Source organism: Arachis stenosperma, chromosome 9, assembly GCF_014773155.1.
Source record: "Arachis stenosperma cultivar V10309 chromosome 9, arast.V10309.gnm1.PFL2, whole genome shotgun sequence".
Lineage (NCBI taxonomy): Eukaryota > Viridiplantae > Streptophyta > Magnoliopsida > Fabales > Fabaceae > Arachis > Arachis stenosperma.
In genome coordinates, this window is record NC_080385.1 from 158878174 (window position 1) to 158892382 (window position 14209).

General features: G+C 37.6%; 1 protein-coding gene across 1 annotated transcript; it reads left to right on the forward strand.

The window, feature by feature from the left end:
- Positions 1-1611: 1611 nt before the first annotated feature.
- On the forward strand, positions 1612-5713 carry LOC130951383 (probable serine protease EDA2). The gene is made up of 12 exons (XM_057880032.1): positions 1612-1941; positions 2286-2411; positions 2629-2784; positions 2946-3128; positions 3256-3372; positions 3510-3563; positions 3656-3727; positions 4098-4303; positions 4445-4539; positions 4879-4959; positions 5173-5256; positions 5436-5713. The coding sequence occupies exons 1-12, from the start codon at positions 1753-1755 to the stop codon at positions 5549-5551; spliced, it is 1479 nt and encodes a 492-aa protein (XP_057736015.1). The 5' UTR covers positions 1612-1752; the 3' UTR covers positions 5552-5713.
- Positions 5714-14209: the final 8496 nt, after the last annotated feature.

Below are 14209 nucleotides of genomic sequence, written 5' to 3' on the forward strand. Positions count from 1 at the left end.
CAAATAGAACGGGAACTCCTTCTCCACAGATCTCACCTTAAAGAACATTTCTTTAAAGTCCTTGAAAGAGGATTTGTATAATTTAAAAACAGCAAATCCGGGTGTACTGTTCAAATTTACCCAGACACCTTTCCAAACACCTTTTGCTTGAAAAAGTGAGAAAAAAAGCTCTACCTCAGGTTCAATACCCAGGAACTCCATTAATACCTCAAAACACTTTATAAAAGCCCATCCGTTAGGATGAACCTGAGACGGAGCACAGTTCATCTGTTTCAATATACTACATTCAAACTTTGAAAACGGTAATTTCACAAACAACTCCTCAAGGATACAACTATACAAATAAAAACTTTCAAAATCCTTTCCTCTGTGATAAACCCTATCCATACGGTTACACAGAATCAGTTCGATGTGAAAACCAGGCCTCGTTACTTTCTCTAAAGATATTGCTCTAACACTTTCTTCATCAAAGAACAAAGAAGCCCTAATTTTCACATCCTCACCGACCCAACCATATGACCCATCATCTTCTACCTTAGGCAGTAGCTTTACTTTCGAATCACCCATTTTACTTATCAGACGGAGAAGAAGAAGAAGTGAAGAGAAGAGAGAAAACAGAAGTTCTAACCTCTTTTGCTCATAGTTTAAAACCGCCTTCAGAAGACAAAGAGACTAAAGCTCTCACACGTAAGTAACTCAACATCACTTCATAGCCATTGATTTAAGAAAACGTTTTCATTTCCAAAGTTTAAATCTTAACCGTCCGTTCAAACCCACTTTCAATGGCATAAATGTGACTTTGGAACTTGCACCTGCATTGAAAAGACAGGCATCATCATTAACTGTTCAGGAAACCTTTCCTATGCTATAATAAATGCACCCCACTCGATACGTCAAGTTGAACTGGGGGCTCCTTACGCCGAGCTATAACTCGGTCAAATCAAATCTCAAAGCTCAACCTGCCCTATCTACGTCCAGGCTAAGCTTGGGGGCTGTGATACGGCCGTTATACGTCGGTTACGAGTTATAATTCGGCGACGTCTTGATAACCGACAAATCCCTTACGCCGAGTTTATGGCATTAAATAACCTTATGATCAGTTACATCGGTTACGCCTTAAACGGTAAGTTAAGGAATATGACTGTTACGATATCTCGGTTATAAAAGGCAATCAGAAAGAATCGGTAAAGGTAGACCTTTTTTGACCCATTACTTTCTAAAAATAAACTCTTCAAAACTGACTTGAGCGTCGGAGTACTTTTGCAGGTACTTCCCCCCTCTTCTTTTTGGCTCTGCTGGCTGGTGGTGGAACACTACAACTCAAGGACAAGCTCGGCCTTCCATTGCTCGGGAACGATCTATAGTTCGACTATAATCAGGCAAGAACAAATTAGAATTACATACACAAGTGATATAAGATATTTAAATAAATTTAATAATAAATTATAATTTAAATAATATAGTCTTTTCATATTATTTAGAAGCTGAGTTTAATTCTCTTTAGTTTTGATATAAAAAAAAAAACACTTGATAGCACTAATGAAGCGCACGTGTGACAATGGGAGGACTCACCAACCATAGTAGCTTACTGGCTTGATAACTTTGATTTGTTGGAGTGTGTGACACGATGCGTAGTTGCGTAGCATTTGTGAAGAGTGGGAAGAGTGAAGACACACGTTCTATTTTGAAAGAGGAAAGTTTAGCTGAAGGCCTGAAGCAGAAGCAGAAGTAGCTAAGCAAAGCAAAGGAAGCATGAGGAGATGGTTGACTTTGTCAGCAGCGTTTTCTTTTATCCTCTTTCTGTATTTTCCGGAAGCTTCTTACGGTGTTTCACCTCCTATCACGCTGCTCCGAAGCCGCAAGTTCGCTGAAGAACCTCCCAAGATCCTCTCCAGTCAGGAACTCTGGTTCAATCAAACCCTCGATCACTACTCTCCCTATGTACTCCCCTCTCTCTCTCCACTAAATATTCCATCTCTTTAATTTTCTAGTGTTTCTATTTTTGTACTTTATTCTTATCTTAAAGAGAAACAGATTTCAAATATGCTCTTGCTGATTTTCTCTTGTTAGGGTTCAAAATGTTTCTTGTATTTATGAACAAATCAGTAAGTATGTATTTAGATATAAATACACATGTCCTTTCACGCACTCTCAATGCATGTATTTAAACATGTATTCTATCGAGTTGCTTATTTGGTAACTGATTTTTTGCGTGTAGAATAGTTGATTTATGAAATTTCGATGGTGTTGATTGCTGATATTTCTTGTGTTTGCACTGATTGCAGGATCACCGTCAGTTCCAGCAACGATACTATGAATTCCTTGACTATTTCAGGATTCCTGATGGGCCTATCTTTTTGATAATATGCGGTGAAGGTCCCTGCGGTGGGATTGTTAATGATTATATTGCTGTAAGTGTTCATTTTCGTTTGTTATTATATGTTTCACTGGCAAGACTTTAGTCAATGTAGATGAACATTGAAGATTCAAGTTAGGATCATAAGTTGTAGCTTTGACATAGGCACTATGTCGTGATAACTTTTCGTTTACTCCTAAGAAAATGATGTGACTTTGAGGGGGGAAAAATTACCGGTATGAACAAATTCTCATGCCTTATTGCGTGTATAGGTATTGGCAAAGAAGTTTGGAGCTGCTATGGTTACTCTTGAGCATCGTTATTACGGAAAGAGTTCTCCATTTAAGTCTCTAGCTACGGAGAATTTGAAATATCTCTCTTCCAAGCAGGCACTCAATGATTTGGCCGCTTTTCGTCAGTATTATCAGGTTAGTTCCCATCCCCCCACATGCACCATGCAAGCTGGGTCTGTTAATATGGTTTAAGACAATTCCGTGATAAAAAGACAAATTATTCAAATGCCATCATTCAATAAGTGTTCATTGGAATCACTATCATTTTATTTGTTTTTTGCGGTACTTTTGTGCAGGATTCCTTGAATGTAAAGCTTAATAGAACAAAAGTTGAAAGCTCCTGGTTCTTTTTTGGTGGCTCATATTCTGGTGCACTCAGTGCATGGTTCCGTCTTAAGTACCCCCATCTAACATGCGGAAGTCTTGCAAGTTCTGCAGTTGTTCAAGCTGTATTTGATTTTACAGAATTTGATCAGCAAGTACATATTTTGATTTTGATTTTGAGGCTATCTTCCTTTGTTCTTAGGCCTATCTTATATAAACCATTCACTGCTCCCTTTATTAATTTAAGTCAAATTCTGATTGAGTGCCATATTTTGCATGCAGATTGGTGAGTCTGCAGGTCCTGAATGTAAAGCAGTATTACAAGAAACTACTCAACTTATTGAACAAAAACTTGCAATCAATGGAAGATCACTGAAGGCATCTTTTGGTGCTGCTGATGTATGTTTTTCTTACTTCATTACTCCGTTTTTTAGAGAAAGTTTACTATAGTTTGTCCAAGGATAGGAATCTTGTTCACAACTAGAGTTTCTAATCTGACTCTAATAGTGCTTGTTGACCTTTGCTTTATTTTGTAGCTTGACATTGATGGAGACTTCATGTATTTTGTGGCTGATGCTGCTGTTATAGCGGTAATTGTTATGATTCTTGCTGTTTTTCTTATTCATTGCAATCTCTTGTATTCAAATTCCCTATGCTGTTTCCTGGATTTTGAATATTTCAGTTTCAATATGGAAATCCGGATAGACTATGCAAGCCTCTAGTTGAAGCAAAGAATGGAGGAGAAGATTTAGTGGTATGCTTTACTGTCCAGCTCTTTGTTTCAGAATATTATGGAACTGTTAAACATCACTCTTTTTTCCTTTTCTTTTTTGGTTCCTTTTTTTATTTAAATCTTCATTTGAATTTAATATTCTCTCTCTTTGTTTCTCTGCAATTTTCTAGTGATGTAAAATTCATGATCATGTGTTGAGTTTTCAGAGAGAGAAGTTTACATTTAATAGCACATTCATGTGCTGAATTTAATACCGTTTCTGTTGCAATCAACGGTTGCCTTCTTTCAATAGTACATTCATTTCTTAAGAAGCCTCTGATCTCCCTCATGGGTCCAGTTGTGTCGATTTTCTTTGATAAAATCTAATGGAACCCGAATTTCAAAATGCCAGGATGCTTACGCCAAATACGTAAAAGACTACTACGTTGAGACCTTCGGAACCAATGTACAGATTTATGATCAGGAGTTCTTGAAACGCACTGATGTTAATGATGACAGTTCTGCTCGATTATGGTGGTTTCAAGTCTGCACTGAAGTTGCATACTTTCAGGTGGCTCCCTCAAATGATAGTGTCCGCTCCTCAATAGTTGACACAAAGCAAGTATCTTGATGTTATCCTATTTTTATATCTACGTGCACAGCCACATACATTTGTTATTATTGAATATTTGTATCTATTAAATCTTTTTCTCTTGTGATCTTGTTAATTGGTTCAAATTGGTTTCTCATGCATTGCAGATATCATTTGGATCTTTGCAAAAATGTATTTGGACATGGTGTCTTTCCTGAAGTGGATGCAACTAACTTATACTATGGTGGCACAAAAATTGCTGGTATAGAAATTTTCCTGTGTCTATTTTTACCATTCTTTTTTATTTATTTTCTTTCACTTTGTTCAGCGACGTTTACAGAATTTATATCAAACATCACTATTAATTTTCTTCAACTCTATTTACTACTTTACTATATATGCATTCCGTATATCTCCTTTTGCTGAACCATTCATGTCATTAGATGATCAAACATTATTTTGATCAGGCCTTGATTATTACTATTTACTATTATTCCAAACCTGAACTTATCACTTTGAATATGAATTTTTCCTTTATATGGCATGTTATGTCTGTCCGGCACACCTTAAATTCCTTTGTGGTTCCTATGTGTATGAACAGGTTCAAAAATAATATTTACAAATGGCTCACAGGATCCTTGGCGGCATGCATCCAAACAAACTTCATCCCCTGAGGCTGACAGTGAGTTTATCATTTTAGTCAATAAATTCTTCATTATTGTCATCACTTCTGCAGTATGTCAAAACTGTTTTCTCTCAAGTGTTGAACATGATTTTATATTTGATGTGTTACCTAGTGTGAAAGATGACTGGCTCATTTGCATTGCATAGTTATTATTATGTTTATTGTACTTCTTTTTGCTGAATGCTACTAAATCTCTGTTAAATGTTTCAGTGCCTTCCTACCTTATCACGTGTCACAATTGTGGCCATTGCACTGACATGCGAGGTTGCCCACAGTCTCCTTTGGTCATTGAAGGTATGCATCACATTAAAAGTTTGCCTGCCAATTTAGAAAATGCAACTTTTTTCGCTGTATGAGGAGATGCAATTGTATTGGATGATCAGATATTCACTATGATCCTTCTCCAATGCATCTAGATAATTTTAGTTTTATTTTCATGCCGCTGGACACAAATGTGCTTGGTTGCTTTTCAGGTAACGAGCAGAACTGCACCTCACCGGATGCAGTTCGCAAAGTAAGGCAAAAGATCGTGGAGCACATGGATCTGTGGCTTTCTCAGTGCCAAGACACAGGAAGGAGTTTCTTTTAATTGTTGATTTGGTGCATACACGATGTATCATAACTCATAAGTTAACCTGAGAGAAGTATACTCCTACGAGATATGTTGCATTTACTGACGTTTGGTATGAAGTGACCAAATTTAAGGTAGAATGTGTGTACACATAATGCTTTTGTTCAAGACTTTCTTCTATCTTGTTATGTCTAGCTCAAGATATAATAGGCATCAATCTTGGATATAGGTATAGAGAATTTACTTTACTATAAAGAATTGGGAGGAAAACTTGATAATATAACGACGTGTAAATTTTGGAATTAGTTCCTTCTATAGATTAGAAATGATTGATAAGATGAGATTAAAATTAAGAAAATTATTTTTTATACTATAAAAACTATTAAACGAGTACGAGAGCCAAAAATAATGATTCAAATATTATTTTTCAGGAAAAGAATCAGAATTGTTACAGGGTTCGTAACATTTCTCAGACGTATAGTTCGTTGAGGATATGGTCTGTTGTTGATCGAAACTTTTCTTGTCGAAGTGAAGTGGATTTTTTGGGATATAATTTTGTTAATGTTTTTTTCATCAAAAGCTTTTCCACAGTTATGGTCGGAGTTAAATAGGGAAAAGGTGAGGTTATACTTGCAAAAGATTTTATGCTCAGTGTTTAAAAAATCTAATTTAAATTTATATATAGAATTTTAGAAGTAAAAGGATAGAAATATAAAATATGAGATTAGTTTGTAGAAGTTAATAGATCTCCTTCGTTCGAAGGTAGAAAGTGTATTCTATAGATATTAGGTTGATGAATATCATTTGTACCTTATAATATTCTCGGCTAACAAACCAACAACTGAAAATAAGTCAAAATAAATACTCTACACACGCCGAGAATCTCGTACCACTCAAAGCACGCAAACTAATTCCTAATGACGATCCCTAAAAAGTTGAGTACTACTCAAACGTTTACCTAACAAATATTTTCTAGCTCACCATCTATTTAAATGAACGAAGTGAAATCTCTCACCTTTGATTTTAATAGTGGGACCAGAAATAAATAAGAGAGAGAGTGTGGTGAATGGTTAGATTAAACACTGCACACCATCCAATTTTTTATTCACTGGAGAGGATCCATTCCCACACTAAAGATATCCTCGATCATAGCAACAGCTTCTTTTTTGCAATACTTTATTTTTGTTTTTGCCTTCTTTTTTCGTTTATTATACCAGTACTAACTTGAGCGCGGAGTCCTTTTTGTAGGTTCAGTGCCGAGGTCACCGGTTCCGAGAAGGACACTTCCGAGTCGCTGACTTGCTATAGTCCGAGCTATACCTCGGGAGCACATTCCGCACGGAACATTTGGCGCCCACCGTGGGGCCCTCGTCTCATCTTTAATTTTTATAACGCCCCTATATCCGCCTTGTACTCTCTTTTTCTCATAGTTATCAAAGCCCTAAACCTAAACCGTAAACCCTAAACCCTAAACCTAGAACTGCGTGTATCCACAACCTCCCCCTTGCCACTACAGCAAACTTGATTCTTATTAATAGATATGACAAAAAATATATATATAACAAAACGTAATGATTTTTTATTTTTTTCATTTTCTTAAATATAGATTCACATGGATATCAAATAAGTAAAAACATATAATATACAAATATATTGATATATTGATATTGATTGTGTTATCTTTTATTTTTTATTTATTTAAATTGAAAAATATTTTGTATTAGTAACTAATTTATTATCTCTTTTCGCATTATAAATTATATCTAAGAATTGATATTTAATTGTTATTAATATATTTTTGAAAATATACATTTAACTTTTAATTCTAATTTTATTTTTATAATTTTTATATTTTTATTTAATTATGACCGGGTTAACCGTGTAAATCAGTGACCCACCGGTTGAACTAGTAACCCAGTGACTCAGTCGTATCACCGGGTCAATTACCGGTTCGGTTCTGATAACTATGCTTTTTCTTCTTAGGAGCCGAAGCATGACAGATCAGTCAGACACTCAACAACCCCCTCGAACTAATGCCGACCTCATGGCTGCCAACACTGTTAGCCACGCTACAGGACAATGGCGAGAGGAAAATGTCAACAAGAAGACAAATGCTGATCAACACGAGGAACATCAGTCAGAATCTAATGCAAAGATAGGGAAAACACCTCCAAAAACATGAAGACGACGAACTAATCCTTTCTTTGAAGAAATAATGAGTTTCAAACTGCCTAAAAATTTTACACTCCCTATGACTCTGGCACCATACAAATGGATCGGAGATCCTAAAGTTCATGTCACAAAATTTGAATCTATGATGTTCCTCAATAGCAACTCCGATCCCATTTTATGCCAATCTTTCCCCACTTTTTTAGATAGAGTTGCCCTATTATGGTTTTTCAATTTGCCTGCAAGTTCCATAACTAATTTCGACGAGTTCGCCAAGTTGTTCATCAATCATTTTGCAGCCTCCAAAATCTATGTGCAAGACTCGGACTACCTCAGCACGATCAAACAAGGACAACACGGGAGCTTGAAAGACTATATGACACGCTTCACAACAGTGGCCATGGAAATTCCCGACCTTAATCCAGAAGTACAATTGCACGCAATTAAGAGCGGCTTTCGACCTGGGAAATATCAGGAAGCCATCGCCGTGGCAAAGCCAAAGACATTGGAGGAATTTCGAGATAAAACGACAGGGCAAATTGAAATAAAAGAGTTATGTGAAACCCAGAGGAACGAGAGACAACCATTCAGAAAAGAAGAGGACAAGTCTCATAACAAGGATTCTAAAAAATCCTTTAAGCTAACTCCGAAGTTTGATTCATACACCAGGTTTAATACCAAAAGGGAAGACATCCTTAAAGAAATATTACACAACAAGCTAATAAAGCCACCGAGCAGAGCCGGTTCATACCAAGGCCAGAGGTATGTCGACAAGTCGAAATACTGCGCTTTCCACCAAAAGTTCGGCTACACAACTGACGAATGCGTGATTGTCAAGGACCTACTAGAAAGATTGGACAGACAAGGACACCTGGACAAGTACATAACTGGTAAGACAAGGCCAGCTTCACATAACTCCAGCGACCGGCAACAAGAGCAAACTCTAAACACCTCGGACAAAACCAGATTTCAACCTCTACCAATAAGAGGAGTTATCAATTGCATCTCTAGGGGGGTTTGCAAGTGGTGGACAAACAAACTCGGCACGAAAACGCAGTTACCGAGAAATGCTAATCTTCCAACGAACGGCCGAGCCCATCATTTGCAAACCACAGACATCCCACATATCTTTTGAGCAGTCTGACTACCAAGGAAGAGCAACAACCTAGATGATCCCGTCGTCATTTCTATCCAAGCGGGGGACCTCCTGGTAAAGAAAGTTCTGCTCGACCCCGGTAGTAGCGCTGACATCCTCTTCTACTCTACTTTCAAGAAGATGAAACTCAGTGAACACACAATGCTACCATCCTCGGCAGTGTATGGCTAAAAATAACCATAGGCGACCACTCCTTGAGTAAAACAAAAGACGTGCAGTTCCTAGTCGTCGACTGCACCAGCCCTTACAATATCATCATGGGCAGACCTTTTTTAAATTCCTTTGGTGCTATTGTATCCACTATCCATCTTTATGTTAAGTTTCAAGTACAAGATGACCAGATAGTCACCATACATTCCGACCACATCGAAGCTCGTCAATGCTACAATGAAAGCTTAAAAATAAGATCAGAAACCAACCAGAAGGCCGAATCAAAGAAGGGAACCTATGATGTGGCAAATATCTTGAACACAGCCGATCTTAATCCAAGAGAAGATCTCCACGACAGGTCTGCACCTACAAATGACCTTGCAAAGGTAACATTAGATGACAATAACAATCATTACACTTACATAAGTTGTTTTCTTTTTCCAGGGACTAAACAACGAATCATCAACCTGCTCCGAAATAATGCCGATCTCTTCACATAGACGGCAGCAGATATGCCCGGTATCGACCCGAGTCTTATATGCCACAAATTATAAATCGACCCTAGAGCTTGACCTATATCCCAAAAGAAACGAAACATGGGAGACGAGAAAAGAGAAGCATGTCTCGAGGAGACCCAAAAACTCCTACAAGCAGGATTCATAAAGGAATTACGATTTACAACATGGCTATCTAACGTGGTTCTAGTAAGGAAAGCCTCAGGTAAGTGGTAAATGTGTGTAGACTTTACTAACCTGAACAAAGCATGTCCTAAGGATGGTTATCCCCTCCCATGTATAGATAAATTGGTCGATAATGCATCAGGATACAATATCTTAAGTTTTCTAGACGCATACTCTGGATATAACTAGATTCTAATGCATCCACAAGATAAGGATAAAACAGCTTTCATCACCGAACTTAGAAATTATTGTTATAAAGTTATGCCTTTTGGACATAAGAATGCAGGTGCCACTTATCAACGACTCATGGACAAGGTTTTCAGTAAGCAAATAGGAAGGAAACTTGAGGTATATGTTGACGACATGGTCATCAAGTCAAAAAAAGACCACAACCACAATGCCGACCTGGAAGAAATATTCAAACAAGTAAGGCAACACAACATGAAGCTCAATCCCAAGAAGTGCGCTTTCGGGGTAAAAAGAGAAAACTTCCTCGGCTTCATGCTTACCTCCAGAGGTATCGAAGCCAACCGCGAGAAATGTGAAGCAATTATCAAAATGGGAAGTCCTCGGACAATCAAGGAAAGGAAGTCCAACAATTGAATGGCAGGCTAGCCGCATTATCTCGATTCTTACCAGCAATATCCACACATTCACAAACACTTTTTCAACATACTCAAGAAACAACAAAAGTTCAATTGGAATCCAGAGTGTGAAACAGCTTTCCAGAAACTGAAAACAATGCTATCCTCTCCACCGATCTTACAGAAACCAAGCTCAGGTAAGTCTTTATTTCTATATTTATCTATTTCTTCTAACGCTGTCAGCTCGGTACTTGTCACATAAATAAAAGACAAACAAGAACCAGTATATTTCGTCAGCAAAACATTACAAAACACTGAGCTCCGATACCCACCGATGGAAAAGTTAGCTTACGCGTTAATACTCACAGCAAGGAGATTAAGGCATTATTTTCAAAGCAACAAAATCATAGTCAAAACCAGCCAACCTCTACGGCAGATCCTTACAAGGCCCGAGGTTTCTGAAAGGCTCATCAAATGGTCAATAGAACTATCCGAATTCGACGTAACCTACAAACCAAGGACAACTATCAAGACTCAATTCTTAGCAGATTTCTTAACTGAGCTAACGGACCAACCACAACAACACTATACCTGGGAGCTATACGTCGACAGGGCCTCAAACACAGAAGGATCAGGAGCAGGTGTCTTACTTACAAACAAGCACGACCTACAAATCGAACAATCGATTAGATTCACATTCCAAATAAGTAACAGTCAAGCCGATTATGAAGCATTGCTCACCGGATTACGACTAGCTCAGTCACTAAACATAACAGACCTGCCAGTATATTGCGACTCGCAACTCGTTGTACAACAAGTAACAGGACACTTCTAAATAAAAGATCACTTGTTAGAAAAATATCATGCGATGGTAAGAGATCTTATCCCTCAATTTCATTCACTACAAATCATACACATAGCTCGGGAACAAAATACCCGAGCAGACGCCTTATCAAAATTAGCAACAACTAGGAAGAACATGAATGAATCTGTTATATCTCAATTAACTCTTGCTGAACCGAGCTTCAGCAACAAAGCTATCTTATCCATATCACAGGATCAGAATTGGAGAACACCATACAAACAGTATCTACAAAACGGTGATACACCAACAACAGTCATAGACCTTGAAGCATTTACGAGGTGCGCCACGTCCTTCACATTAATCGGGGGGTATACCTATACGAAAGAGGTTTCTCCCAGCCACTCTTACGTTGCCTAGGCAAAGATGAAGCCAAGGTCGCCATGGACAAGGTCCATGAGGTAGTATGTGGGAACCACATAGGTGGAATGAGCTTAACATCAAAGATAGCCCGAGCAGGATATTATTGGCCAACAATGAAACAAGACTGTATTGAAAGAGTAAGAAGATGCGATAGTTGCCAGAAATACTCCCCACTAATACACAACCCAGCCAAGCTCTTGCACACCTCAGAGGTAAGCTAGTCATTCTATAAATGGGGACTCGACATCCTCGGTCCATTTCCTAGAGCCCCCAGGTAGGTAAAATATTTACTTGTAGCAATCGACTATTTCTCAAAATGGATTGAAGCTATACCCTTAGCTAAGATAAGGGCCGATAAAGTACGATCGTTTATTTGGAAAAATATTATTTGCCATTTCAGACTACCTCATGCTATTATTACTGACAATGGTCGGCAATTCACCGACCAAAACTTGGCAGAATTTTTGCAGGGATTTTGGATTAAACACCATTTCTCATTAGTGAAACACCCACAAACAAATGGACTCGCCGAAGCTGCTAATAAAGTCATTCTCAATGCACTCAAGAAGAAGCTTGGAGACACCAAAGGAGAATGGGCCGATCTCATCCCCGAAATAATGTAGAGCTACAACACAACAAAACAAACAACAACACAAGAGACACCCTTCCGACTTGTTTACGGGGCAAAAGCCATGATCCCGGTAGAGATCGCCATGACATCCAGACGGGCCAAACTCACATCAACAGCCAAAAATAACAATATAAGGCAAATAGAGCTAGATACAATAGATGAGGACAGATGCAAAGTAGAATTAAGACATAGACCGATGCAGGTTATAATACAAAGGAAGTACAACAAAAATGTCAAATCAAGATCGTTTGCCGAACAAGACCTTGTACTTCGATGAATAGAAGAAGCAAGGAAACTACATGCCCATGGAAAGCTTGCCGCAGCATGGGAAGGCCCTTACCAAATCTCGAGAATCGTCGAAAAAGGAGCATACAAGCTCCAAACAGTACAAGGGACAGACATCCTTGGCATTTGAAATGTGTCATCTTTAAAAGGATACTTACTATAAAATGATAAGGCAAGAGGAGGTATTCTTTTTCCTACTCCCAAGGTTTTTCCCACCCTGGATTTTTCTTGGAGATGTTTTAATGAGGTCCCCCACCTTATATCGTTTCCATGTATACAAATCTACAAATAATAATATAAATATTACAATTCCTATTCGCAAAAGCCAAGTTAGCAAATAACAAAAAGTCAATAACACTTAAGTCATTCTCATAAGTTCCATGGAACACAGTCAAACAAAATACAACTATGATTCAAAAAAGGCTAAAACACAAACATATAGTCTAATATGCCCTTTTCTCAACCGATACACTTTCATACTGGTTCTCGGCCAATGTTTCATCGTCCATGATCCGTCCGTCACTAACAATCTTCGTAATATCTAGAAGGCTAACGTCGACATCAGTGGCAACAACACCAATCTAGGCAACAGCCCGATCAAAACCCATAGTAAAGGCCGCCAACACCTCTTCTTCTAATTCTGGAACTCTCGCCTTCAAGCTTTCATTTTCAGCAATCCCAGCCTCCAAATCTCCTTTAAACTTATTATTCTCCACCTCCAAACTTTTAGCCTTTCCTTCAAACTCTTAACATCAGCTCTAAGTCTTTCCAACTTATAATCCCTATCCTGCAATGACTCTTTAAGCTTCTTAACAGCAGCAATGCTATCCCCTTCCAAGATGGCATCAAGCTCAGATGTACAACCTATAGACAACAAATATTTCATGATGAGTAAAAATCTTTAAGAGTAAAATTATAAAAAAAAATTATTTAGAATCAAAGTAACATGATTAAGTGTAATTTACTTAAATGTGATTAAAAAATAATTGAATAACTATGTACCGTAAAAGATTGATATTAGTGAAGGATAAAATTAAAATTTATTTCTATGTATCATTTTTGCCCCCAATGTTTTCGTCCTATTTAAATCCCTAATGTTTCAAAATCGTCTCAATTTTGTCCCGCCGTCAAACGTTGGGGACAAAAACGATATTTTACTCTTTTAATTAAATTGAAAACATTAGGGGAAAGGTTGGATAAAATTTCCCACGGTATTCTTTAAGTCCAGTAGGTTAAGGACTAATCTGTTGCGAATCGGAACTTCATTTAAGGGCTTATTAGTGGATAATGGGTTACTATATACACAAGGCGGAACCAACATTTACTTAAGCAAACTAACAAACTACTACTAGACCAATCTAAGTTAGTTTCCTCTATCATTCTTATTAAGGATCAAGAACAAACCAAGTTATTAGAAAAAAAAAGCAGGTAACATTCACTTTTACAATAAAATTAAAGATCAACAACAACAAAAAGACAGGTAGCATTCAATTTGATCCACAATCAATCTTTTTTAATGAATAATTTCAATTTTCGCTATATTATGTGTTGATAAAAAATATTTAGTTTCGAAAAATACATACTCGAAAGTATAATGGACTTTTATTTCAAGGCATGGAAGCTGTATCGAGAATGGTTTGTCAAGAAATGAAAAGCAAGAGTTAGTCGATGTACTCAATCGAAGATTTAAAGTCCTTTGAAGTTAATTTTTAGTGGTTACTCACGTTGTGCAAAAATAGTGGAAACGGTTATGATGGTTATCAGTAGCTAAGAGAAGGGGGGTTGAATCTTAACTT

What these genes read in the sequence shown, in the direction of transcription:
- LOC130951383 (XM_057880032.1), top strand. Translation starts at nt 1,753, where the DNA reads ATGAGGAGATGGTTGACTTTGTCAGCAGCGTTTTCTTTTATCCTCTTT. An exon ending in CTTTTCGTCAGTATTATCAG is followed by an intron (nt 2,785 to 2,945) that starts GTTAGTTCCCAT and finishes ACTTTTGTGCAG; the next exon opens with GATTCCTTGAATGTAAAGCT. An exon ending in TGGTGGCACAAAAATTGCTG is followed by an intron (nt 4,540 to 4,878) that starts GTATAGAAATTT and finishes GTGTATGAACAG; the next exon opens with GTTCAAAAATAATATTTACA.